Source organism: Amphiprion ocellaris, chromosome 7 (assembly GCF_022539595.1).
Source record: "Amphiprion ocellaris isolate individual 3 ecotype Okinawa chromosome 7, ASM2253959v1, whole genome shotgun sequence".
In the NCBI taxonomy this organism is placed as follows: Eukaryota; Metazoa; Chordata; class Actinopteri; family Pomacentridae; genus Amphiprion; species Amphiprion ocellaris.
The window spans coordinates 18,186,263-18,211,554 of NC_072772.1; the positions used below are offsets into that span (position 1 = coordinate 18,186,263).

The following is a 25,292-nucleotide window of genomic DNA, read 5'->3' on the forward strand; positions in this document are numbered from 1 at the left end:
TATGAAAAGAAAAGCCACAATCAAAAATATGTAAGCAAATAGTCCTTTAATCATTTCATAGCACTGCTTTCATCCATTTGCCTTTCCTTTCACAAAAGTCATTAGGTTGTACAAATGAGGGCAGCTTTACTTCTCTGAATGGTCGCACAGCAAGAAGGTGTGGATGTGCCCAAAGAGCTTGTGTTGAGCAGATTTACGCCTCGGCATAGAAAACATGCATGCGTACACAATCACACACTGGTCACATGTCATACAAGCTGTAAGCACACCAAGGAAAAGGAAAGCAGTCCATTTGACATTTCTGGGTGAAAATTCAGAGCATGTTGTGAGAACTAAAACAGACAGTGTGGCGTTAAGTTTTCCTGGAAACACAAACTGAAGCTCACAACAACAAAAAAACCTCTCTACTGTGTGTTTGACCACCTAGTGCTGAATTAGAGAACCTTACTTAAGTGTTTTTGCTACTTGTTCTATTCTTTTTTTTTTTTTTTTTGGTCAGCCACATACTTGGGTTTCTTACCATATGGGGTCGGTTTCACAAAGACAGACTTTTCCTTAGCTTGGCTCAGATCTAACTTACAGTCCAGTCTGATTTTAGTGAAACATTTGCTCATTATAAAGCTGCAGCAGCCAGAAGTCAACATTTCAAGCCTCACATGGGACTCAAATGGCGCTTTTCCATTTGCACCTACTCGACTCGACTCAGGTCGTTTTCCATTACAGTTGAGTACCACCTCATCATGGGTGGAGTCGTCATAGCACGACGGCCCAGCCACGGAGCCAGCGTTGATGGCTAACTAGCTAGCTTATTGTCTGCATACAGGAGACAACGACATTACTATCAAAATATACTTGTTTGTTTAAAGCAGTGGTTCTCAAATTTTTTCTGCTGGGCCCCCCTTCGGAGGACCAAAAACTTTCATGCCCCCCCAATAACTTTGTGCGCACATATACATATATATATACATATATACATACATATATATATATATATATATATATATATATATACATATATATATATATATATATATATTTATATATTGTGAAAACATGAATATGCAGGGCTGTGTTATTTTATCTGATTCCATTTTGTTGTTTTTCACAGTAAAGATCAGGGGTGTCAAACTCATTTTAGTCCAGGGACCACATAAACCCCAACCTGATCTCCAGTGGGCCCCACCAGTAAAATCACAGCATAATAGCCTATAAATAACCACAACTCCAACTTTTCCCCTTTGTTTTAGTTTAAAAAAAGTACATCCTGAAAATGTTCACATTTAATGAACTATCTTTTTACAAAATATTATGAACCTGAAATTTCTTAAGGAAAACAAGTTCAATTTCAACAGTAGCCTATTATGCCTCAGTTCATCATTTACACATCCATTGTAACTGCCAGATAACAGTTTATCTACAAAAACACAAAACATTCAGTCACAGGTATCTGGAACTGAACAATCTAGTATTTTACTTCATGATCAGAACAACTTGTCAAGTTCTAGAAATTATTTTAAATTTACAGTTTTACAAATTTACAATTCACAATTAATGTTGTTGTAATTTTTATCATTTGTAAAGTCGTCCCGCGGGCCGAAATGGACCGTCTGGTGGGCCAGTTTTGGCCCACAGGCCGTATGTTTGACATTGCTGGTAAAAACAATCGGAGGAGATGAGCCGAGTACGTGACGTGATCGAGTACGCTGGTGTTCCGACTGCACATTAACGATGCGTTCTCCCGTTCTCAGGAGTCTGTACTTCGGAGTCTGAACGGCCAGTGCATATACCATAGATATATATAGAAGATCATTATTATTAATATTTTTTTTTATATCTATGGCATATACAGTCTATGGGCCAGCACAATTTCAGTATTGTTGTACGCCGCGAAAAACAGGCCGACGTTAAAACAATAGTTCAGCTAACTAGTTCCGTGTTGAAGAACCTTTTCCTCCCAGTCGCCCACGCCCCCCCTGACATGCCTCTGTGCCCCCTCAGGGGGGCGCGCCCCACTATTTGAGAAACACTGGTTTAAAGGAAGCTTGCCACCAATGGGATGCGTAATGGAAAAGTTTCTTGAAGTCACCAAACACTCACAATTTTTCGTGAAGGAGTCGCTCTCATGTGTCATCACTCTCTGTCCAATCAGTGGCCTGCACTCTGTAGACGTCAAATTATCGGCTCAACTCAGCTCACTTGGAACCCCGGCCGAGTAGGTACTAAAATAGTGCCTGGTGCCAGGGACTACGTCCTAATGGAAAACCTCACAAACCAAGTAGAGTCAAGCCGAGTAGGCGCTAATGGAAAAGCACCAAAAGAAGTCAAGAGGAGGTGTGGAAGTCTAGTTTACACATCACCTCAAAGTTTAGTCTGGAATTTTAGTCCAGCGACACACACACAAAAAAAACCCAGCTTCAAGTGGAACAATTTTGCTACGAATTATGGATAAATTACAACCTTTTCCAAACAATAAAATACAAAAGACTGAACTAGAAAAGCACTCAGAGAGGGCAATAGTCCGCCAAGGCTGCTCATTCCTTGTATGATTTACAACGGATAAGTACTGATAAGTACGCAGCAGTGGATTTGTAATAGGATCGCCGTGACGCTATCTCGCAATGATACAGAAATCTTTAACAAATCCATGGATCCAGACTATAAGCCACATCACTGCCAAAACCTAATCAGTTGGTCCTTGTGTCATTTCTGACTTTCCCTGAAAATTTCATCCAAATCTGTTATTCCGTTTTTGAGTAATGTTGCAAACAGACAAAGCAATGCCAATCGTCACATAACTCCGCCACATTAAACTACTCGGATACCAACGCCTCAACAAATTTACCAGTAACAACGTTTCACTGAGATAATTCTGTAAAGAGCAGACTACTGCGCTCTCAATAAACTCTTCTGTCTCGTTGCTTGCTGTAGAACATTATCAGCAAACCCTGAATTCTGAGCCACGTTTCTTCATGTTTTCACCAGTTTGTGCCTTTGAGTGTTACCAAGGAAACATAGTTCTAAGTCAGCCTGAGGGTCGAGGGGTTGGCTTTCTAAGCCTAAAATAAGTCAGTCATTATATTTCTGAAACAGTCTTGTAATCTGAATCTCGGACCAAATGTTAGACTGCTCTTGTGTTTGTGAAGCAAACCCCACAAGTTGGAAACTGTAAATCATAAACAGAGACGATCACAGTCGCGGTACAACAGCACCTCCATGAAAACTCCTACACCGGGGTTTTACACCATAATTAATGAGAACAGAAGAGCCTCTCGGTCTACTGTGCTGCTAAGTCATCCCTGTCAGTGTATCTGCTAGTGGCACTGGCAGAGTGAAGGGCAGGAGGGAGCAACAGTGGAAACATATCAATATGTTACACCTTTACCATGAAAACTAAACGGGTCAACAGAAGCTGGGATAGAAAAAAGGGAGGCTGCGATTCTGTTTGATTTTACATATTAATCACACATAGCAGACTAAATTAAAGGAAGCAATGTACCATCTACTCTGTATTTCATAGTATGAAGAAAAACAAAGACCACGATGTTTTTAATCTAAATGTTAAGTGGTGCAGTAGCTGTGTCACTGGGGGGGTTCTGTGCTTGTTGCCTGTGGTGTTAAATTCCGCTGTTGTGATCTTAAAGGAGACCGTCTCAGTCCAACTGAAGACTTTAGGGAAGGTGCAATCACTCTGAATCATTACTGGCCTGTTGCAGCTAAACAACATGCTTGTCTTTCTGGGCAAATGTGTAGTTTACAGAACGTCCCAGCACTCAAAATAACAACAAAACCCATTAAAATACATTTCAATAAATAATGTGCAATGTCAGTGTGAGTAAATGATCCATAGCCTCCAAGTCAAGTACATTCAGATTCCTGTGGACGGCAGCTGAAGCGAGTGCAGACAGCTGCCCACCTGGCCTGGAGGTTCAGGAATGAAGCTGGATAGAGTGAGAGTCTAGACACAAGGATACTGTCGGTCGTATTCCCAGATGGCCGCACGACACCTTTAGACATTTATTGCTGGAATTATACAGTGAGATCTAGCTAAAATTATGAAGCAGCAACTCTGTCAGGAGGACAGTTTTTCATTGCAAATGCCTTTGATGGTGGATTTTTTTCCTACATGGTCTTACTGTATGTGTTAATAGTGAATATCATCTTTAACTTTGCTCTGCACATTTCTTCCACTGCAATTTGTCCACTTTGTTATTGTTCTACTAAGTAAAAAGACACTATCTAGTCCATGTCTTACACACTGGCGAAGATGCAACACCAGGCAGTATCTCCAGACAGGTAGACTATCCTGGATACTATGAAGCTGAATGACTGAGCCACAGATGAAACAACACAGCTCCAGCTATCAGTACAGTTTGCTTTAAATCCCGAGCCACTCACAGAACTGTATGCTTACCTTTGGTTTACGATAGTCAATGTGCTCAAACAGATTCTTCCTATTTTGTCGCTGTTGTCGAAAAAAAAATGAGCTGAAAATACCCTTCTGTTCAACTCACTTCCTTAAAGAAATACTCAAAGTCAGTATCTCCATGTATCCAAGTCATTATCTATTATAGTTCCTCACTTTCACAATGTCAAGTGCCTGAATATTTTAAATCAGTTGTAGTTCAAGCACCTCCGAATGAGTCAACTCTGGCCCATTCATTTTTAATAACTTTTGCACAATATCTCAACTCCCCGTCTTGGCCAGGGTCTTGGAAAAAACTGCTGCTGAGGAGATCGTTGACTATACAGTGTGAATGGCAATGGGCTCTGTGCTGGGATTTCTCTGCTTATACCAACATGTAAAAAGACATTTTGGCCAACAACAAAGTGCAAAATTATAGGATTTTTTTTTTTTTACTTGTTTTGTTAATTTGCTTTCCATTTACTCAAGCATAATATCCATTTTTGTTAGTCAAATGCTCAGAAATAACAGAAAAATGCAGATTTCTGTCAAAGTAGGCAACACAGACTCATTGCCTGTAGTGTAAGCAAACGAATCATGCTTGTTGCTGTGCAGTCACCACCCAAAGACCCATTCTGAGCCAGGAAAAACCCTGCCTTTATAAATTTCAGTCAGGTTTTAGGGCAGACTGTAGCACTGACAAAGCTCTTCTTAGTTGTTAATGTTCTTCTGCCAGCTGTCTGTGGCGAACTAACATCTATTCCACCAAGTGATTTTTATTAAACACTTTGAACATCAGGTGACTAGTTTTATTCCTGTATTTCTAATAGAAATCAGTGGCCATCAGTAATTCTTCCATTTTCCGCTGCACTTATGAAGTGGCTCAAGGCTCAGTCTATTCTCTACATGCTACCTTTGGATTAGTCTGACTCATGGGATGTAGACTTCAGCTAACTGTCTGCCTTTTCCTCTATGCAGGACTCTTTCCTCTTCTACTATCTGCATGTTACCGTTTTCAAAATCCCCTTAAATCAGGACAAGACGGACCTTCGAGCAGCAACCTTCATGCTAAAGATGTTAAGTTTTCCCAAGTATTTGGATCTTGTATTAAGCCAAGTCTGCTAAACATTCAGTGAATTAATTCAGTTCAATTCAGTTTTATTTACATAGCGCCAATTACAATTCAAATTGTCTCAAGTCGCTTTACAGAGCCGATATGCCTGAATGAGCCATTTTAATGACAGTTCTCGTTTCTCTGGAGGCAAACATTCCATCAAAAATGCTCCCCGCCACTATTTTGCAGAAGCACTGTGACTGCACCACCCTGATTTAAAGAAATACCAACAAGCTAGCCAAACCAGTCTCCAGCACTGACAGTCCTCCACAAACATCATTTTTATACCTTCAGTTTTTTATACAGATGACAACCAGATCTAGTTCTCATTTCACTTAGACAAAGCACAAAACTATCCCACAGATGCTAAAAATTCAAACTCTAAAAAACTCACACACATCTCCCCCCTATTTAGGCTCCCTTTCCTCCTGGAATTTAGGTGCTATAGTTGACAACAAACTTCATTTTGACCTCCAGTTCAAACCTACTGTTCATTGTTGCATCTTGCACCTTTGAAATATTTTGAAAAATTATATCATTTCTATCCACAACGCACTTGGAACCCGTGACCCCTGCAGTCAATACAGATCACTGTAACTCACTGTGTTACTGACTTATGTAACAGCACCCATCAAAGCTTCTACTGGTCCAGAACGCTGCAGCTGGACTACTCACCAAATCTAACTAAAGAATCCACACAACACATATTTAGACTCCTGCATGTTTTAGAAATGATTTTAAATTTGTAACGATCACCATTAAGGCAACTTCCCTGACTACATCTTCATCATCGTCCCTTTTGAACCTGAATTCAGTCTGAGATACTCCAGCAGGGTCATTAAGTACTATTCACACAATTATTATTCGCTCATGTCTTTGTAAAACACCTAGTTTTTGAAAGGTGATATATTAAAAAATGATTAGCTTATTGTACAAGTAAGAACTATCTCGAAGCCAGTCGGTTTATGATATGTCTCCTCAAGTTTATTTGTGTAGCTCTTTATAGCAGTGTCATAAGGCTTCACGGGCCCTCGTCAGACAACAGACGTTTTTGCAAATAAAGTGGAAGAAAGCATGGTCGGAAATGTTCCAGTATCCTTGTGTCTAAACTAGACGCTGACGAGAAATTCACAGCATTGAAGTGATTTCCAAACTGCCTGAAAAATATGACATCAGCAGCAAGCTGAACATAACATTACACTTTTAAGAAAACTACTCAAAGGCCCTTTTCTCTCTCAAAGGACTTCACTGTTCTGACATTTAGTGAATTAGGTTACATTCAGGTGCATGTTGCCTGACTTTTAACCAGCTCCTGGCTCCACTTGCCCTCCATCTGCATGACTGTCGATGATGATACATCTCATACCATCAAGGCCTGCTCTGCGGCTGCACTCAGACTGTATAAAATAGTATTTTCCTTGTGATTCAGTTTCACACACCAAAATTGCAAGGAGCTCATTCAGCCTGAAGCTCATCTCTGTGTCACATGACGGCTGCCTCTCCAGTCATACTGATCCCTGTCAAGCTAGTCAGAGGGCTTCCTGCAGTTGTCTTTGGCTAGTCTCAGTCTGGACAGGATATGTTTCTTAGGAAATTTTAGAGTGGTACACCCAAACTGGCTCACCCCTCCAGTGTCTCCCGGGAGTTTTTCCCGTCTCTGGACCCAGCTGCGCCAGCCGGGTTTCCAACAGTACACGCTGTCATAGAACCGCGAGCCGTTTTCCCCACCCAACACATAAATCCTCCTTTTCCACCTGGCCACGCCCCCTGCTGCAATCCGCCGTGGCAACCCGGGAAAAACAACAGGACTCGGGGCTCGGTCGCTTCCACCACCTGCACCCCCTCGCTGCTCTGCGCTGACCATCACACCTCCTCCAGTCACTTCCCTCTCCACACCCGACCCCCGGCCCTCTCTAAAGAACAGCACCCGACCAGTAGCATCTAAAGTCTCCAGATTGGTGTAGTTTCCATCCAGGAACTTTGTAGTATCCCTCATGTATCCGCCAATAGCGCAAACTCCCCCTCGCACTGCTACTCCTCCAGCGAGGCAGGTAGCACCAGAGTCCAGTGCCACACGTGTCCAGCAGTCTGTCAGGGTGTGATAAATGAGCACACCTGAGTGGACCACAGCCCGGTTCTGTTCAAGTGTGGTTCCACCCAGAAGGTAAAGCCGTCCACGCAGCGCTGCGCAGGCGAAGGCGCGCAGTGGGAGCGGCAGCCGAGGCCCGGGACCCCACTGAAGTGTTGTCAGCTCCAGGGCTTCACTGGAGTCCAGCAGAGCGGAGCGGTTGCTGCCACCCAAAGCATAGAGGGACTCTCCACAGCCCAGCAGACCGAGCATAGCCCGGGGCTGGACCATCGAAGGCCGCTCTATCCAGCGGTCCAACACAGCATCATATTCATGCACGGCTGCAGACACAGAGCCTGTCCGCAGGATCCCACCAGCTACAAACAGCCTGTCACCCACAGCCGTGCAGCCAGGGCTCACGAGTGAACCCAGAGCTGCTAACTTCTCCCACTTCCCTGTCCGAGGATCAAAGCAGTCCACTGTGTAGTCTCTTGCAGCTAAATTCTCATCTTCCCGAGGTGTCAGATCCACGCAGACGATCTTTTTCTCAAACATTCCCTCACGTGGTCTCAGAGGCCCACCGAGGCCTTCCCCCGCAGCAGCAGGCCCCAGTTCCTGGCTCAGCCTTCGGCTCTCCTCCTGGGACAGCAGCCCTGGGCGCAGGTGGTGAAGCAGTGCAGGCATGTGGGCATAGCGGTCCAATGGCTGGTGCTCTGCCCAACGGCGTGCCGCATCGTAGACCTCCGCTTCGGAGTCCACCCCGAGGCGGTCGGAGCTCAGGAGGCTGCCTAAGGTGCCATGGTCAAGCAGAAGGAAATCTTTCTGCCGGGCCACCCGAGGAAAGTGCTGGGCTACGAGCCGCAGGGAGGCACGCAGCAGAAGCTGGTCATGGTGAGAACGAGCCAGTGAATACATCCCCAGACAGTTATCCACTGAGAGGTGCTCAAATAGAAACCTGGACAGATTAGAGTGGAGAGAAAGGCAGTAGAAGGAGAAAAGAAAATAGAGGAAATGAAACAAGAGGGTATAAAATCCAGAAGGCGGAAGCTGGCTTGTTAAGTAAAAGCTGATGTCGAAGTAAAACCATCCCCATCTGAAGTGTAAAGTCTTAACACTGAAACTGTACCTGGAGCACAAGTCTTGAAGGGGCATGACCTGAAGGCGGTTGGCAGCCACAAACAGATCCTCTGCTGTGTCCAGGGAGAGCCCTGCTTCCCCGGTGTACACAAACTGGATCACAGTTTCCATAACAGACGGCGTCACTTCCTCCAGTCGGATCTCAGTGAGGCGGGACTCCACCAGAGGGCTGGTGAACATGGCCCGGAAGTACGGACTCACTGCTGCTAAAAGGACTCTGAGGGGAGAGAAGAAGAGTCTTTCCACATGCAGACGACACTTTCACATTTTACAAGGGAAGTATTTCTTGTGAGAAGTGACAGCCAACCCATCAGGAAACAGCTTTTTAAAGACGACAGAGCTGATGTGGGATTTCTATGATATTTCTAATGGAGTTTTCATACTAACTGTTTTATACTAATTGCTTGCTTTTATAGAGTCATATTCCTAATGTTTTACACTGTTTATGATAATGTTTTACACTGTCTATGATGATGGAACAATACTGGATGAGCGAGGTATGAAGGAGTGGAAAAGTACAAGGTGAAAAGTTGTAATGGAGACTCTTTCAAGTTTTTGCTGGAAGACTCTGTTCCACAGATAAGAACAGCTGCTGAGGTTTCATCCTCCCCCACAAAGAAGAATCATCTTCACGGCTGTGGGGCTCGGAGCACAGCATCCAGAGCAGGAGCAGGACAACAAGATGGCTGTTCATACGCAAAGGAGGGAGTCAGATGTGCAGAAGACAACCACTCAGAAGAATGACACACCCTGAATGCTTATGCACCTGTGAAAACTGGATATAAGGCTGGGTCAGGGGAAGAACTGCGAGTCAGACTTCATGAACTGACGAGGATCCTGTTGTTGTCAGGGATAGAAGGTTGGACCCAGAGCTCTGTATGCTACATTCAATCTACTGTTAAATAAACATATTGAATGAGACCTAAATACCTTCTCCTATCACTTCATTCAACAAACACGCAGGAGCTATCTCACACAGTCTGTTTTCCTGGTAGATTGATATTGTGCTCCAACACTGAACAGTGATGTATCAGAATTATGTGAAGTTACATCTGCTTTGCATTCTTGGTTTTACTTGGTGGTGAAATTAAACTGATCTGTAATAATAATCTGTAATATCTGGTTGTTATAGCTGATATTAAACATGTTAAATATTGAATGGGATATTTTTGACAGTAAATTAGTTAGACCAACTAAAACATAAAATCTTTCATAAAAGGCTAAATAGCTGCTCTTGTCAGTGCATGTGCATCTGTAAAGTGAGTCAGTCTCACCTGTGACACATGAACTTTTTCCCCTCAACAAGCAAAGTCACATCACACAGCTGCTGAGCATCCAGGAGCTGCTTCAGTCCTGAAAACGCAGGAGAAAGAGGGCATGAAACGGAGGAACGGGACAGAGGTAGAGAAAGCCTGGTCATCATTGTTTCTCTATCTCACCGTGGGTAATGTAGTCCCCCAGCGGGGTGGTGCTGTCATCGGGGAAGTCCTCCTCTTCAGAGTCGCTGTCTGACAGCGGCTCCCCTCCTCCCCCGTCCCCGTCCTGCCATGGCTGGGGACGCCAGGTGACTGTGCCCCCCCGCACAGCATTCATCTGAGGGTTACACACACACACACATCATGTATTTAAAGTGAGCAAACACACAACAGCTTCTATACGTTCATCTTTACTCATGCAAGGCCAAGTTTATAAATAGAGACTTAACACATATGACCCAGAAAACACCTGTCTCTGAAAATACTGCTTTTCTAGCCAAACACTATGACTGTATAATAGTGTTGTACAGTATAATTAGAGCTTTATATATATGTGGCATACTCTGGTGTTCAAGTATGTTACATTAACTCCACAGTGATAACCTCTTCATAAAGGCTTCCTACACTAAATGGCACAGCAGACTGTTGCTGTACCATGTTGATTTTTTTTTTTTAGCTTTCCTTACCTTTGCTCTTCTTCTCGTTTCCACCGTGAAAGCTGGTTGGGTCTCACTTTCAGCAGGAATTGGTGAGACAGTTTGGAGCAGATTAACTGTATCCAACTACCCCGTTTATTATCCGTGAACTTCGAAGCATCCGGGTGTCTCGGTGCTCCGGGCTCAGCTGAAAGGCTCGTCCCGGCCTGTGGTGAAGTGGCGTCAGGCTACTCGCTGCTCATCCAGCCCGGTGCTCATCATCACCACTACTGACGGACCAAACTAGCTTAACAAGGGAGCACTTCTCCTCCCGGCCGAACGAGTCTGCGTCGTAACAGGCATCAGTCCACCGCGGCATTGTGCTCACACGTCCAGCTCGGTGCTGAGACGTTGTGGCGGAGTTTTTGAAGCCCCCGGGGCAGAAAAGCAGGACTGAGTTGAGCTTCAGTCGGCCGCACTTGTCATGTCTGAACCGGATTACCACAACGGTAAACCTCCGCTCCTCTGATTGGTTGACCTTTGACTCGTGACGACCGTTTGTTGGTTTTCTGTCGTTGGAAAATGTAAATATTAACTTCTACCTCTTCGACTTTGTGTGACCTCCGTTGCGTTAAATTTCTGACATGTTAAAATAAAATTTAAATGATACTTTGTTAACGCTTTATTTTCTTTCACGAACCGTTAAATAATCACTTCCGCATTCGTGTGGCATTCATGGCAAATACGGACGTTTCGTAGGCAGAAATTGAGTTCCTTGTGTTCACAAGTGGCTAAAACAGAAGAGAAGAAAAGCTACGAGATACAAATTAAATTACAGTATTAATGTAATACTTAAACACGAGTTCAAATGCCGTGAAGCGCAAGGAGAATTGTGCAGAAATCTAAAATGAATATAATTGAGATATATCCTACAGACTTGAATGCAGCATCTACTACCAGACAAACATGGCGACCTGCATCGGCATGGTTGGAAGAGTCGGAGGCATTGCCTTGACTGTGTTGAAGCCGGTAGCCGGGCAGTGTTCAAGGCACAGGACAAGCGTGTTAGTCCCGCTCCGCCTCTCACATGCAGCCCGGAGCAGTTTGTACGAACATGTCCGTGAAGGCTACAGCGACAAGCCGGAGCTGGACATGAGAGCAGTGTGTGAGGAGACCGACAAAGTCATCGCTAATGTGGAGAACAGGAAAGGAGAGCTGACAGGGGATGATGTCAGGAAGATTGTAAGTGTTTAGTAGTCCTCTGTGTGATATTATATAGTTGTGACAATGTTATCTTCTGCTAAAATATGGTATTCACCCTCATCACTGACATTCTGTAATTCACCAAAACATTAAATCCAATCATTTTAACAAAATATTTAACATATCAAAGTGAAAGCTGTGCTTGGTGTCTCATTTAACAATTACAAATGTTTAAATTAGAGAGACCTCCTCTACTCTCCTTGTAAAAGCAATAGGCATGATATGGTTTTTTCGCATAAAAAAATTAAACAATAATGATAATAATAATAATACTTTATTAATATAGCACCCTTAACCCAGTAAAGCCTGACCCATCAAAAAATACCCAGGAAAATTCCCTTTTTTCTTTCCTTTTTTGAAACTGAGATGTTTATTAACCTTTTTTTTAAGCAAAAGACGTTTTTAAAAAATTCAAAAAATTGCAGTATCATTTTGTTTATGATATATTTTTTTGTATCACATTTGATACATTGGGCAACTTTTTGCTCACAGCAATGTTGATTTTAGAAACAAAAACTAGTTTTGTTCTATTTATTTAACTATTTATCATGTTGATGAGATAGAGATCTCAGAAACTCATGTAGCAAATATGATACAAATGGTTTTTGAGGGTTAAGAACAGCGTTCACAAGGTGCTTTGACAATCAAAATGTGCAAACACAGAGACAATCAAGCAAGACGTAAGTACAAGTATAGTTGATATCGCTGAACACAACATGTTTACTACTTCACTGAAAACGTTACTTTTAATTTACTTAAGTTTCCAGATTTGTTTCAGATGCTACTGACCCATGATCGGCCCCAGACTAGTTGTGATGTCACAAAATCCTGATATGTGAATATAACTCAGTTCGCTGCGTGTAAATAAAATAATTTTTTTATTTAGCACATTTCAAGCAGTGTTTTGTGATACCTTTATCAGGCGTATTTATATTGCGATGCCGATGAAAAATACAGTTTGTTAGTACAGACAGCACTACATAAACAGTGAACATAGAGGAACTTTCCTGCTTCAGCAGATGAATCTTAAAACCGTCTTCTACCGTCAAACTGCAGATTATTCTGAACACTGATGTTGAAACTTCCAAGTGAAGTAATTAAGTAAGAGCATATTTTGATGTGGTGATATGGCCTTTAATTTGTAAAACTACAACTCTCCCACCAGCACGCTACTATTGTGGCTCCACAAATTGCTCAATATTTTTCAGGCACAGAGAATCATGAAGTAACCAAACATAAAATAAATCGTCACAGTGACTGACTTGGAAATCACTTGATTAAAAGTTTTCAGTTGGTTCAACAGGATTCACAGCTTAGGTTTGAATATTTAGTATAAGCACAATATCATCATGTAAATATAGAAAAATACATAAATATTTTGTATCAGCCACACATGTAGCTTTTAATATATTTATATTTACTCCATATATTGAACAAAATCAACAGGAAGAAGGTTTTCTAATAGAAATGAAAAAGAAAAAACAGTAAAGCTGAGTATAGATTTTATTTCATTTTCTTGATTTATTAATTTTTTTGAGTTTTGCTTTTCACTCAAGCATACTGATTGTGTTTGTGTTGTAGGTGTGTGTGTGGCAGGAGCTTCAGGCAGTGAGGACAGAAATCTCTGAACTGGAGCAGGAGAAGAGACGCATCAGTGACACTGTTAAAGCATTAGTGGTGAGTAAACCTCAGTACAATGTTATGATCCTTGTTATACGCTCCCAACCAAAATCTTAAGACCAGTTGAAAAATTGCAAGAAATTGCATTTTGCACTGTTTTATCTTAAGAAGGTTCTAAGTAGAACTTCAAAATGCGAAAAGTAGAAATGGGAGCGAGAGAAAAAAAGTGAGTGAGCAATTTATTGAAAACAACAGTTAAACGGGAATGGGCTGTTCATCAGCTGATCAAAAGTTTAAGACCATAGCTCAAAATAAAAAGAAAACCCCCTCAAAATAGAAACATAAGTGTCAAAAAAGAACCCAGTAATGAGTAGCTCCACCATTCTTGTGGATCACTTCAAAAATTCATTTAACCCTCATCAGCACACATGTGGCAAAACCTACTTCATCCGTACACTTAGGGTCCAGTAGTATTTCATCTGTTTCATATTTCTGTAGATACAAATATGAAAGAAACAATGAAATCACTATTGATAATTACTGACGTGTATTGCTTACAATATTAGTGTAAGAACTCCTGAACTGAAATGAAACACAATGAAACTGAAGCAGTCATCACAAGAGCAACATAACACAAACATACATAAATAAAAGACACACAGTCCTGCTGGGGCCTGGCTTGGGTCCGCATGGACCCCAAATTATTTTTCTGTATATACACCACAAACCTGGTTGCAGTCAAATAGGCGTTGGTTTGTGTGTTGTCAACTAGGTGGGTGACAACTACCTAAAGGGACTGAAAAATCCAACTTACAGATAAAAAAATATGACAAGTTATATACCCCTGGGGTCCGCATGGAACCCAGGTGTACTGATGAGGGTAAAGTATGCTTGATGTTTCCAGGAACGTTGCTCCAAGTGCTAAAGATGCTTCATGAAGGGCATCCACTGTCTGGAAATGATGTCCATTTTTGTAGACTTCCGTTGCCATCCATCCCCAGATGTTCTCAATTAGATTTAGATGACGGGAACACACAGGATGGTCCAAAAGAGTGACGTTATTCTCCTGGAAGAAGTCCTTCGTCATGTCGGTGTTGTGAACTGCAGCTTTGTCCTGTTGAAAGACCCAATCATTACTGCACAGACGAGGCCCTCAGTCATGAGGGATGCTCACTGCAATATCTCCACATAGCCAGTCGTCATTTGACGTCCTGCACATCCTGAAGCTCCACTGATCAGATCATGTTGGATCCTCCTTCACTGTGCCGTGTAGAAAACATCTCCAGTGGGTCTCCTTGTTGTGACAGTAACATTGGGTGCCATCAGGACCATCAAGGTTAAATTTTTTCTGGTCAGAGAATAAAACTTTCACCTTTCAAATTCCTGTGTTTGGTGCTCCTTGCAAAGTCCAAACGGGCAGTTTTGTGGCGTTGAAGGAGATGTGGACATTGAAGACATTTTTTGTTTTTTAAGTTCTTCCCTCACAGATGCCATCTGATGGTTGTTGGGCTGCAGTCAGCACCAGTAAGGGCCTTAATCTGGGTCAAGGATCGTCCCGTGTCTTGACGGACAGCCAATTGGTTCCTCTGGCTCAGCACTGGTGAAATTTTTTTGGGTTCCCCACTTGACTTTTTTGCTCCATAAGCCCCAAGATCTTTTAAGGCCTTGCTTTTGCAGCTCAACAATCCTGCCACGTTCAAAAACAGAGAGCTTTTTAGCCTTTGCATTCAGGAGGTCATAACAGTGTGAATACCTGACAGGAAATTACATGGAATCCAAATTTTTTGTGCAGCTTTTGGCTTTTAAAGGCTGTGGTCTTAAATTTTTGATCAGCTGACAAAAGCATGTTTGAGTTTAAATGCAGTTTTCAATACATTGCCCGCTCCAGTTTTTTTTTCTCTTGCTCCCATTTCTTCTTTTTGCCTTTTGAAGCTCTACTGAGAACCTTCTAAAGATCCAACAGTGCAAAATGCAATTTCTTGCAATTTTTCAACTGGTCTTAAGATTTTGATCAAGAGTGTACATTCAGTGTACATACAACTGTTTTCTCTGAATTACCACATTCATCTAAAATCACTATTTTCACTAAAGGTATGCTCATTTTAAAACTTTGTGTAGTCACATGTTGCAGGTGTGTAAAGCTGCATCCACAAGTCTGACATAAACTGTCTTTTCCTCACAGAGCAAGGAGGACAAGAAAGCCCTCGCCAATGTAAGTTCAACTTCAGAGCCTCATATCTTTTATTACTTTGTTCCTGGATCAATCGGCTGTGGCACTCCTCTTACTGCCCTGCCTTTGCACTTCGCTGTAATAAATCACACTTGGGGTGACTTCTGAGTCGTCGTTGTCTATCCTGCAGGTTCCAGAGTATACCCAGGCTCTGCAGAAGGGTCGAGAGATCCGCACCAGACTCAATCATCTCTACCCCAAAGAGACCGAGCTGGATCAGGAACACTACGGCCGAGCGCTCAGGCTGCCCAACACCTCACACCCTGATGTGGTGAGGATTTACTGCACACTCATGCTTTGTTCTGACGATCTCAGGAGAGATTTTCAAGTCTGTAAGGTTAAATTTTTCTGTCCTTTCTCAGCCAGTTGGAGATGAAAGCCAGGCGAGGGTGGTGGAGCTTGTCGGACAGAAACCAGGTGACTGATGTGGTGAGAATTGTGAATGGAAAAAACTTCACACAGTTTTTTAACAATACTAATTAGAAAATGTATGCTGTAGAGTTTGACTTCAAGCCCAGAGGCCATGTAGAGCTGGGGGAGGAACTGGGTCTCATCAGGCAGAGGTGAGGACTCTGGATGTTGTTATTAAATATGTGCTGTCTTCACATTGTAATATTTAGCTTCATATAGGCTATCCTTATCGTCCTAATAATCTCTGTCCTCTGCTGCAGGCATCTAGCTCACGTCTCAGGCCACAGGTCCTACTATCTGAGAGGAGCAGGGGCCAGACTTCAAATCGCGCTCCAGAACTTCGCCCTCGACACAGTGCAGAAACGGGTACGCTTGCTTTTTTAAAAAAAAAATATTGGATATGATGCCTCTAAAATTAAAAAGTGTCATTTTATTAACATGTAGATGAGCCCACCTTAAGTTTTGTTTTTGACTCCTGCAGGGCTTCATTCCCATGGTTGTGCCTGACATGCTGAAGGGGGCAGTGTTTGTAAGTGGTAGAACTCTGTGCCACAATAGCAGAATGTTATTTAATGAAAAGGTGTAATTTGAATGTTCATAAATTACACTTTAAGAGTAATGATGTTGTATATATTTTTAGTGTGCGTTAATATTGCCTTATATAATTTATTTTTAATGCTGCTATATGGAGAGTGCTAAACTGATTTTCATTGTTTTTTTTAACAGTGGCCATAAAGATCCTATTCTATTCTAATAATATGCAACATAAAGTGTTAGTTAGGTTTTGTAATTGTGGATTAATTTTAAGTAGGGTAATTAGGTGCAGCTACAAAGTGTCACTCTTACTGTCATCTCTACTTTGTCCACTTCCAGGAGGGTTGTGGGATGCAGCCTAACGCCCATCGCTCTCAGGTCTACTCACTGGATCCAGCACGTTTCCCAGACCTCAACCTGGCTGGGACTGGAGAGGTCGGAGTGGCAGGTAAACCTTTATTGTTTTATTATCATTATCTTAATGCATTTGTGAACAAAAGCTTACATACCCTTTTAAAGACCGTGTGTATCATGGAAGTCTTGAGTTTCCAATGACTAATATAATTCAGAATTTTCTATGACAAGGTCTGCTAATGAGTGTATTAAATGGGCCCTGTTTAAATAGTCTCAGAGGAGTCAGCAGCTGTAGTCAATAACAATCACTCATGAGAAGTTAAGAGGTAATGCCACTAAGAACATTCGATTAACACAACTTTCTATGTCACCAAAACTAATAATTCAAGTTGCTGTATTTATACTTTTGGCCAGCAGATTGTTTCATATTTCCAAAGACCTATAATAAATCTATGAACAAACCAAAAAGCAGGATTATTTTTTGTGATTTTGTGAAAAAGACGCAAAGGTTTCAGTAATTTCATCATAGAAAATACAGACTTATAGGAGTCAGAAACGTAAAACTGCCAATTGTTAAGTTTAGGTAAGTCTAACAGCTGTAAATTAACATATCAAGAGTCCTGTTTCCTGCCAGGAAAATTAGCTGTCATAGTTCCTCATAAGCCCTTTTTGAACTTAAGATACATACCATTACTGGCATCATTAGTCTGTTAAAGTAACGGCATTTTTTTAAGTTCATAAATAGATCACTTTTACGTTAGTGTTTCTCATGGCTTCATTCAGACATACCTATCACAGTACTGGAGAGCGCACGTGTGTAATTGGCAAGATTTTACATTACTTCAGGTGGGATATATTGCATCATAATGCACTGTTAGAAAAAAAAACTAATCTTAATCCGCTATGTAACAAATGATTTGTCTCCAGCTGATAAACTCTCATGTGTCTGAGATGAGGAAAAGTACAGTCCATGTTCTCTTACATCTTCATTGATCCTGTTTTCATTCTGGCTTCATTTGTAATTACAGGTAATGAATGCAGCTACTTTTGTTGTTCCACATGTATAAATGCACACACCTCTACATTCATATGGATCCTGCTTCTGTCTGATGCTACAGCTGGAGGCAACAAACTAAACATTAGCTTCTGTTTACATTTTGTCAAAACCTGGATTGCATTCATTATTGGCGAGTCTCATTAATCTGACGTGTTGCTGTCTGCTTCTTTATTGCAGTAAAATTGTATTTTTGTCTAAATTTCACTTTGTAATGGATGTGTTAATGTGTATTGAAGGGCAAAGTAATTAAGAAAGGTGTTTTAAGCTTTTGGCACACAAATACTGGTGCTGGACTTTGTGAAAAGCCTTCCTCAAGTTACTTCACATTAATCAAAGTATGTTGTGATCTTGTGCGTCCCCATCTGTCAGCATGCAGTTAAGACTTGTACCATGCTGAAAGTGATATGGAAACGTTTGCAGGTCCGACCTAGCGAGACTGTCGTCTTGACTTTTGAAGGAAAAGTAACCAGGATGCTCAGAATGTCTGAAAGGGGCTTTAGTGTGTTATTTTGATCTAAACAATATGAGCCAATCAAGTTAGGGTCTGTCCTGCTCTTTAATAAAGCTTGTATAAAATTGGGAGCATCCATTTGTGTGTCTCTTCCTCAGGGTATTTCATGGATCATGCAGTAAACTGGAAGGACCTGCCCGTCAGGTTAGAAGCACCTCTCACTTCTAGTTTGTTGCAGGTAGAGTGTTTGTTGTATTGAAGTAATTAAAACTGACATGAGCTGTCGTGTCTCACTGCAGGACGGTGTGCAGCAGCACCTGCTACAGAGCTGAGACTGACACAGGCAGAGAGACATGGGGGCTCTATAGGGTTCATCACTTCAATAAGGTCAATAAGAAACACTGGAGGTTTAAGTTGGAGGAATCTATATAATTGCAGAAAACGCAGTTCATCGGCTTCATGTAAATAAGAATTTTTTAGATGTAAATGATGTGCAGGCCTTTAAAATTTGCATGTTAACTCAATTTTTGTGTTTGCTACAAATCATTTTTGTTTAGTATAAACAAATATCTTCTGAAATTGTGCAAATAAGCTTTGTCATCCACTGTGTGTGCGTATGTGTTCAGGTCGAGATGTTTGGAGTGACAGCAGATGAGACAGGAGAAGAAAGCTCTCGGTTGCTGGATGAGTTTGTCTCTTTGCAAAAAGAGATGTTTTCTGCACTGGAACTACACTACAGGTCTACACACACACACACACACGCACACACACACACACACACACACACGCACACACACACACGCACACACAGTCTCTGTTGCACAATGGGGAAAAATGCTTAAATTGCGAAATCGAGATGTGTGCTTCCCCCTGTTGTCTCTTAAATAACACCAGCGCGAGCAGTGAGAAATATTAATCTGGAGACATAACAGATGCTGTTGATGTTTCCTTGGAGATCTTTGAGCTTTTCCAGCAAAACACACTTGAATAACACGACCGTTCAAAAGGTTGTGGTTGGTCACCCAGGCAATTTCATGTTTTCCATGAAAACTCACACTTTTATTCATGTGCTAACATAACTGCACAAGGGTTTTCTAATCATCAATTAGCCTTTCAACACCATTAGCTAACACAATGTAGCATTAGAACACAGGAGTGATGGTTGCTGGAAATGTTCCTCTGTACCTCTATGGAGATATTCCATTAAAAATCAGCTGTTTCCAGCTAGAATAGTCATTTACCACATTAACAATGTCTACACTGGATTTATGATAAATTTAATGTTATATTCATTGAAAAAAATGCTTTTCTTTCAAAAATAAGGACATTTCTAACTGACCCCAAACTTTTGAATGGTAGAGTATGAGAATGCTGACAAAAGAAAAGAAAGAAGGAAAATATTACCTCTGTTTAGTGCTGACAAATAAACTGTATTTCCATTGTTATCATTTACGCCTGTACCCATTGGTCATTCAGTGTGTGGGAGCTTTATTGACAGTGCACCTAATGAAGCAGAAAGATGTAGAAACTGTAGAGCTTATACATATCATACATTCATTCATGTTGTCATCGCAGTATTGAGCAATGTTATCAGATATTTTCCCCACATTCTGCAGCATTGCTAAGGATACGTTACACAGGCCTTCAGAAACTGAAGGGTATACCACGAAGCGAGTTTGACATAGCTGGGATTTCTTTGTGTATGCCTGCTGAACAAAAACTAAAATTCCAGTCAGAGATAAAAGGTATCATGAAGGTGGTTATCAGCTTTCTTTGTCAGTGCAGACTTTCTGCTTCAAACTCTTTGTACGCGTTTACACAAAAGGGGGCATTTAACATGTCATTTGACTCTTCTTCTGCACAAAATGAACCGATCATATGCAGCTGCTTCAGTCAGCAGGTTGTTTAAACGGAGAACAATGAGGAATATAAAAATGTATGACGGTATGAAGCACTGTGACTGCAACTGATGCAAGGCAGGAATGCTGAAAATTCTTAAACTTGCTTTATATATTTATTTCCTCAATCAATACAGCTGATTATTGATAACTAACAGCTCCATGTTAGAGCTATTAAACTTTAAGCTTCATATATGTAAACATGTTATTGTATTAAAGTGCATTTATGTTGCATACTGCAGGAAATTACTGTAATTTTTAGACAAATCAAATCGAAAATAATGTTACTGATTGAATATTCGCTGCAATAAATACTAATAAACTAATCATTGTTCTAATTAGTGTTCTATCAGCTGCAGTACCAGCATGTAAACAGACTTGACAGCAAATCGAGACCAAACCTAAAACATATTTATACAATTTCTTCATCACCAACTAAATACGTATAAGTTTCCATGGCAACGCAATACATACAATGTACAAAACTAGAACTACGCAGCTTCATTCAGTGGTTTTAGGGCTGAATGACTCACTGTAAAGAGATCTGAAAACACTCAAGCTACATTAAAGCTGCAAACAACCCAGAATGCAACACTGGCTGTAGAAGACTGTGCTGCAGTGATACTCTGAATTTTAAAAAGTTGTAAATTTTATCAGCACATTTGTTTGTTTTTTGTTGAATATAAGCTACCCCCCATTTTTTTAAAAAATGTAATGTGGTCAAGTATTGTTGCGTATTACAGCATACTGAAGATCTGTCTTACCCCATAAACACACAATCCAACCTGTTTATCATTACAAGTAGTTTTCTTTAGGCATAGTTCACCATCTGTGCTAGTTTAACAGTTAATGCCCAATTAAACCCTTAAGAATGCTTCTGTTTTGTTATGGTTTCCCAGCTGGTCCTCACTTTTTCCTTACAGTGTCTACAATATGTTAAAGGTAACAGCCTTGTTAGTGGTGCTGCTCTTCTGTTGGATCTTGCCTTGAACTTATGTAGACATAGTTTAAAACCCAAATCATCCATAAATATTAATTGCTATTTTTTTTGTTATTGTGATTGGTTTAAAGAAATACTAACACACCAGCTCTCTTTCTCGCCTAGAGTTTAGTTTTTTTTTAGCCCTACTTACATTTTTACACATTCAGTGATGACGTGATTTTGAGCTCCAGCTTTCATTTCTTTAATTATTTTGATGACACAGTGCATTTTAATGATCGTACAATCTCATAGATTTATACAAGGTTGCAGTAAATAAGCCGGATTTAGCACAATTTCCATCCATTGTCCCAAACATAAAAGAAAAACATACAGGGTTACAGACGTGTAAAAACAACATAGTAAAACAAAGACAATGATGATGAATGAATTCTGGCTGGGTTAAACTTACCCTATCAGCCATCAGCCATGCCTTATACTGTCTCTTAAAACTGACAAAGGTGGAGCATTCTCTGATAGCTAGAGGTAAAGTATTCCAGTTTGTTCAGCCTTTAATAGATAAGGCATTCTGTTCCTTGTGTTTAAAGGTTTGTGTTTTCCCTTCAGAGTGCTGGACATGCCGACTCAGGAACTGGGTCCTCCAGCACACAGAAAATACGACATTGAAGCCTGGATGCCTGGAAGGAACAGCTATGGAGAGGTCAGCTGCATTACACGACCGTTACTTACTCCCTTACCTTATCTCCACTTAGTAATTCAGATGCATAGGAAGTAACTGAAATTAAACTGATGATCTGCTGAGTGGCTCAGAAACACGCCTTCACTCTGCACAGTCAGTGGAGACTCTCCTTATTGTGCAGCGATATGCAAGTAAATCAATTCTCAGGCGTTCTTCTCTGTATACGTCAGATTTCCAGTGGGTCCAACTGTACCGACTACCAGAGCAGACGTCTCAACATCCTGTATGAGCGAGAGGACGGCAGCCTGCAGTACGCCCACACAGTAAGACTGCAGATGAGGCAACACTGCTGTACACTCCTGCTGCTTTACATTACAGCAGCCAGCACCTCCACAATGCATGTTGTGTTTTTTTTGTCTTATTTGTAGGTGAATGCTACAGCGTGTGCCATCCCTCGAACCATTATCGCTATCCTGGAGACCCACCAGACCAAAGTAAGACAACAGCGTTGCTACAATAGATCCAGAAGTAACTCTTGTCTGATGCTGAATAGAAATGACAATCTTCAAACATCATAAAAACATTAGAGCTATGATTAAAACACAAACCAAATGTTATGCTTTAAAAGACGCATTCTTTAAATATATAAAAATTCTTCTCTCTTTATCTCTTCCAGCCAAATGAAAAATTATCCTGAGTGCTTTTCTCTGTGTTCAATATCTAATATTTGTAGTGTTGAGGTGTCTCCCCCTTGTGACTGATGTCGTTTACATTATCTTTATACAAATTATAATTCATCCTAGTATAATTGCTGACATAATTATATAAAAACAACTCTGCAGTTTCCATCATACGGCCAAAAAATTTCCCATTATAATAAGGCAGGGGAGCCGAGAAATTGAGGAAGATATTTAACGATGGGTGAATTAAAGATTCTTTCATCATTCTGAAACTTAGATTGCACAGAACTAAATGGACTACAATCAAGATTATATTTATAGATCTTTTTCTTTTTGTTTATTTTTACGCCTTTCAAAAGACATGTAGCAACAGTTACCATATAATCACAAATCAAACATGGGCATGGGTGTCTGCATCACTGTTGCTTTCTTCCCATTTCAAAATTTTTACTACTTTTTAGAACAAGAATCAGCAGCTTTTCCAAAATTCTCTGTTATAGACGCTAGGTGTAAACGTAGCAGAAATTATGCATTTTAAAATGAAAACTCAGTGTGGAGCAGCTTTAGAGGCATAGCCTTAACCACAGTAGCTACACTTGGTTACTAGGAACAGCTTATATATACACATACACGCTAAATGTGCACAACACACCAAGTTATAACAATAAATTTACTTGGAGGCAATAAATGACTTCCAATAGACAAAACAAATCACTGTACCACTATCATTGTACAATACCAGCTGCAAAAACTGCTTCAGCCCTCAATTTTTGTCTGCATTTATGAGATAGGGAACTACAGACAATAAAATGCACAGCAAGAAACAAACAAAGAAAACCCCAAAATATTGTGTACCTCTATATCTATAACCTCATGTCACTTCTCAGGGCAGGCCTCATCAATAATAATATGAATTCCATTATTTTGGTAGTTATTGCTTTTGGTTTCTTGCTGTAGGGTTGCAGTCATTATGATGCCTCTGCTGCTGACAGCTGAGTGAGAGCTGATTAAGTTGTTAAATGGTCCTGTTCTCTCTCCGCCTTAGTGCTAGTCTTATCGTTGTCATAATCCTTCACGTGACCAACCTTCAGATGTCTGAGGCTGGTGGTGTTAAATGTTTTCATTTTTTGAATCCATGAGGGATTTCCTCAGAACACACCCCATAAATTGCCAATTTCTTGCCTTTTCAGACACCTAGTAGAAAGCCAGATTCATGAAATCAGTGAAGAAATTTTAGCTGCACATACCGACAAAAAAGTAGAAGTCTATGCTGGGAATAGAAATTGTCTGGCGTGCTTTTCATGATCCCATCTGTCTTTATAAAGACCACCAATCAAAGTATTTAGAACACAGATCAGTTAATAATGATCAGAGCACCCTTAATAACAGCTCACTAATTCACCAATATAAAAAAATGCACCAGAATAAACATTAAGAAACTAAAGGTTTTCAAGACTCTTTTCACATTGCTACTACCTAAGTGAAAAGTTTCTTTCTCAACATGTTTGTTGAAAACATTCTAAAACCTACATTATATCACAGTGTTATATAATAATAGATAATAATCTTTCTTTCTCTTCTTTTGTCCTTTTCCCCTCTTCTTCCTTCCTCTCCATGTCTCTAGGAGGGATCAGTACGTGTCCCCCGAGCCCTGCAGCCTTACTTGGGTCTGGAAGTGATTGAGAAGCCAAAGTACACTCCACTGAAATACATTGGGCCCAACCAGCACAGTCGGCCGCCCAGGCCGGCTCCTAAAACCAGATAATACAAGTGGAGCGAGGTGGAAACAAGCTCACATTTATGAAAGAGGAAAAAAACTAATACTTAACTGGGGGAGGTGGATTTGTTATATGTTCATTTCCAGGTTGTTGAATACCTCTATTTCCTTCTACATTAAACACAATCTGACTTTTTGAGTTCAGTATGAATTGAAGGTGTCAGTGCTTTGAAAGACGGATCAGATCACAATGCAGCAGTTTACTGTAAATATATCTATGTTGTCTTTGGTCACATGCCATGAGATCATGAACGTATGCCTGAATGTTGTATGGATTATTAGAGGAACCACAATAAGAGTACGAGTTAAACTTTTGTGTCATGTATTTTTTTTACCAATTATATTTTTCATAGGCCCAGTACTTAATATTTATGTTATGCACCCTTGCTAGAAAGGGCTAGAAAACAAATCTTCTCACAAGTCACAGTTCTCCTGCAGGTCATATTGTTCTCAAGGATTTCCCTAGACTTTACTGCATTCATTTACCCTCTACCTTTACAAGCCTTCCAGGACCTGCTGCTGAGAAACATGTCCACATCATGATGCTGCCACCACCATGCTTCACAACATGATGGTGCCACCACCGTGCTTCAGACCATGATGCTGCCACCACCGTGCTTCACATCATGATGCTGCCACCACCATGCTTCACATCATGATGCTGCCACCACCATGCTTCACAACATGATGGTGCCACCACCGTGCTTCAGACCATGATGCTGCCACCACCTTGCTTCACATCATGATGCTGCCACCACCATGCTTAACGGTTGGGATGCTGTGTTT

The 25,292-nt window shown here is 41.0% G+C and overlaps 2 protein-coding genes across 3 annotated transcripts; one reads left to right on the plus strand and one right to left on the minus strand.

Moving 5' to 3' along the window:
• Positions 1–29: 29 nt before the first annotated feature.
• Positions 30–11,138, minus strand: si:dkey-260j18.2 (uncharacterized protein LOC325231 homolog). Of its 2 annotated transcripts, XM_023266391.3 has the most exons (5): positions 10,664–11,138; positions 10,161–10,314; positions 9,996–10,074; positions 8,711–8,938; positions 30–8,539 (listed from the first exon to the last, which is right to left on the minus strand). In XM_023266391.3, the coding sequence occupies exons 2-5, from the start codon at positions 10,312–10,314 to the stop codon at positions 7,042–7,044; spliced, it is 1,959 nt and encodes a 652-aa protein (XP_023122159.1). In that variant the 5' UTR covers positions 10,664–11,138; the 3' UTR covers positions 30–7,041. The 2 variants fall into 2 exon arrangements, with proteins under 2 accessions (XP_023122159.1, XP_054868108.1); XM_055012133.1 differs by lacking the exons at positions 10,161–10,314; positions 10,664–11,138 and adding an exon at positions 9,488–9,558 and having other exon boundaries at positions 8,711–9,407; positions 9,996–10,070.
• A 410-nt stretch (positions 11,139–11,548) lies between these two features.
• sars2 (seryl-tRNA synthetase 2, mitochondrial) lies at positions 11,549–24,816 on the plus strand. Its single transcript, XM_023266375.3, has 16 exons — positions 11,549–11,854; positions 13,457–13,552; positions 15,678–15,707; positions 15,856–15,996; positions 16,088–16,142; positions 16,225–16,288; positions 16,397–16,502; positions 16,618–16,665; positions 17,010–17,118; positions 18,691–18,736; positions 18,832–18,919; positions 19,159–19,271; positions 21,977–22,070; positions 22,280–22,372; positions 22,478–22,543; positions 24,354–24,816. Exons 1-16 carry the CDS (start codon positions 11,579–11,581, stop codon positions 24,492–24,494), a joined length of 1,566 nt encoding a protein of 521 aa, XP_023122143.2. The 5' UTR covers positions 11,549–11,578; the 3' UTR covers positions 24,495–24,816.
• The last annotated feature ends 476 nt before the right edge of the window (positions 24,817–25,292 follow it).

Coding starts and splice junctions, on each gene's coding strand:
- si:dkey-260j18.2 (XM_023266391.3), bottom strand. CDS start 10,314: ATGAATGCTGTGCGGGGGGGCACAGTCACCTGGCGTCCCCAGCCATGG. Junction 10,075..10,160: donor GGGGGACTACATTACCCACG/GTGAGATAGAGA, acceptor CTGCGTTTTCAG/GACTGAAGCAGCTCCTGGAT. Junction 8,540..8,710: donor CTTCAAGACTTGTGCTCCAG/GTACAGTTTCAG, acceptor TAATCTGTCCAG/GTTTCTATTTGAGCACCTCT.
- sars2 (XM_023266375.3), top strand. CDS start 11,579: ATGGCGACCTGCATCGGCATGGTTGGAAGAGTCGGAGGCATTGCCTTG. Junction 15,708..15,855: donor ACAAGAAAGCCCTCGCCAAT/GTAAGTTCAACT, acceptor TCTATCCTGCAG/GTTCCAGAGTATACCCAGGC. Junction 16,666..17,009: donor TGCTGAAGGGGGCAGTGTTT/GTAAGTGGTAGA, acceptor GTCCACTTCCAG/GAGGGTTGTGGGATGCAGCC.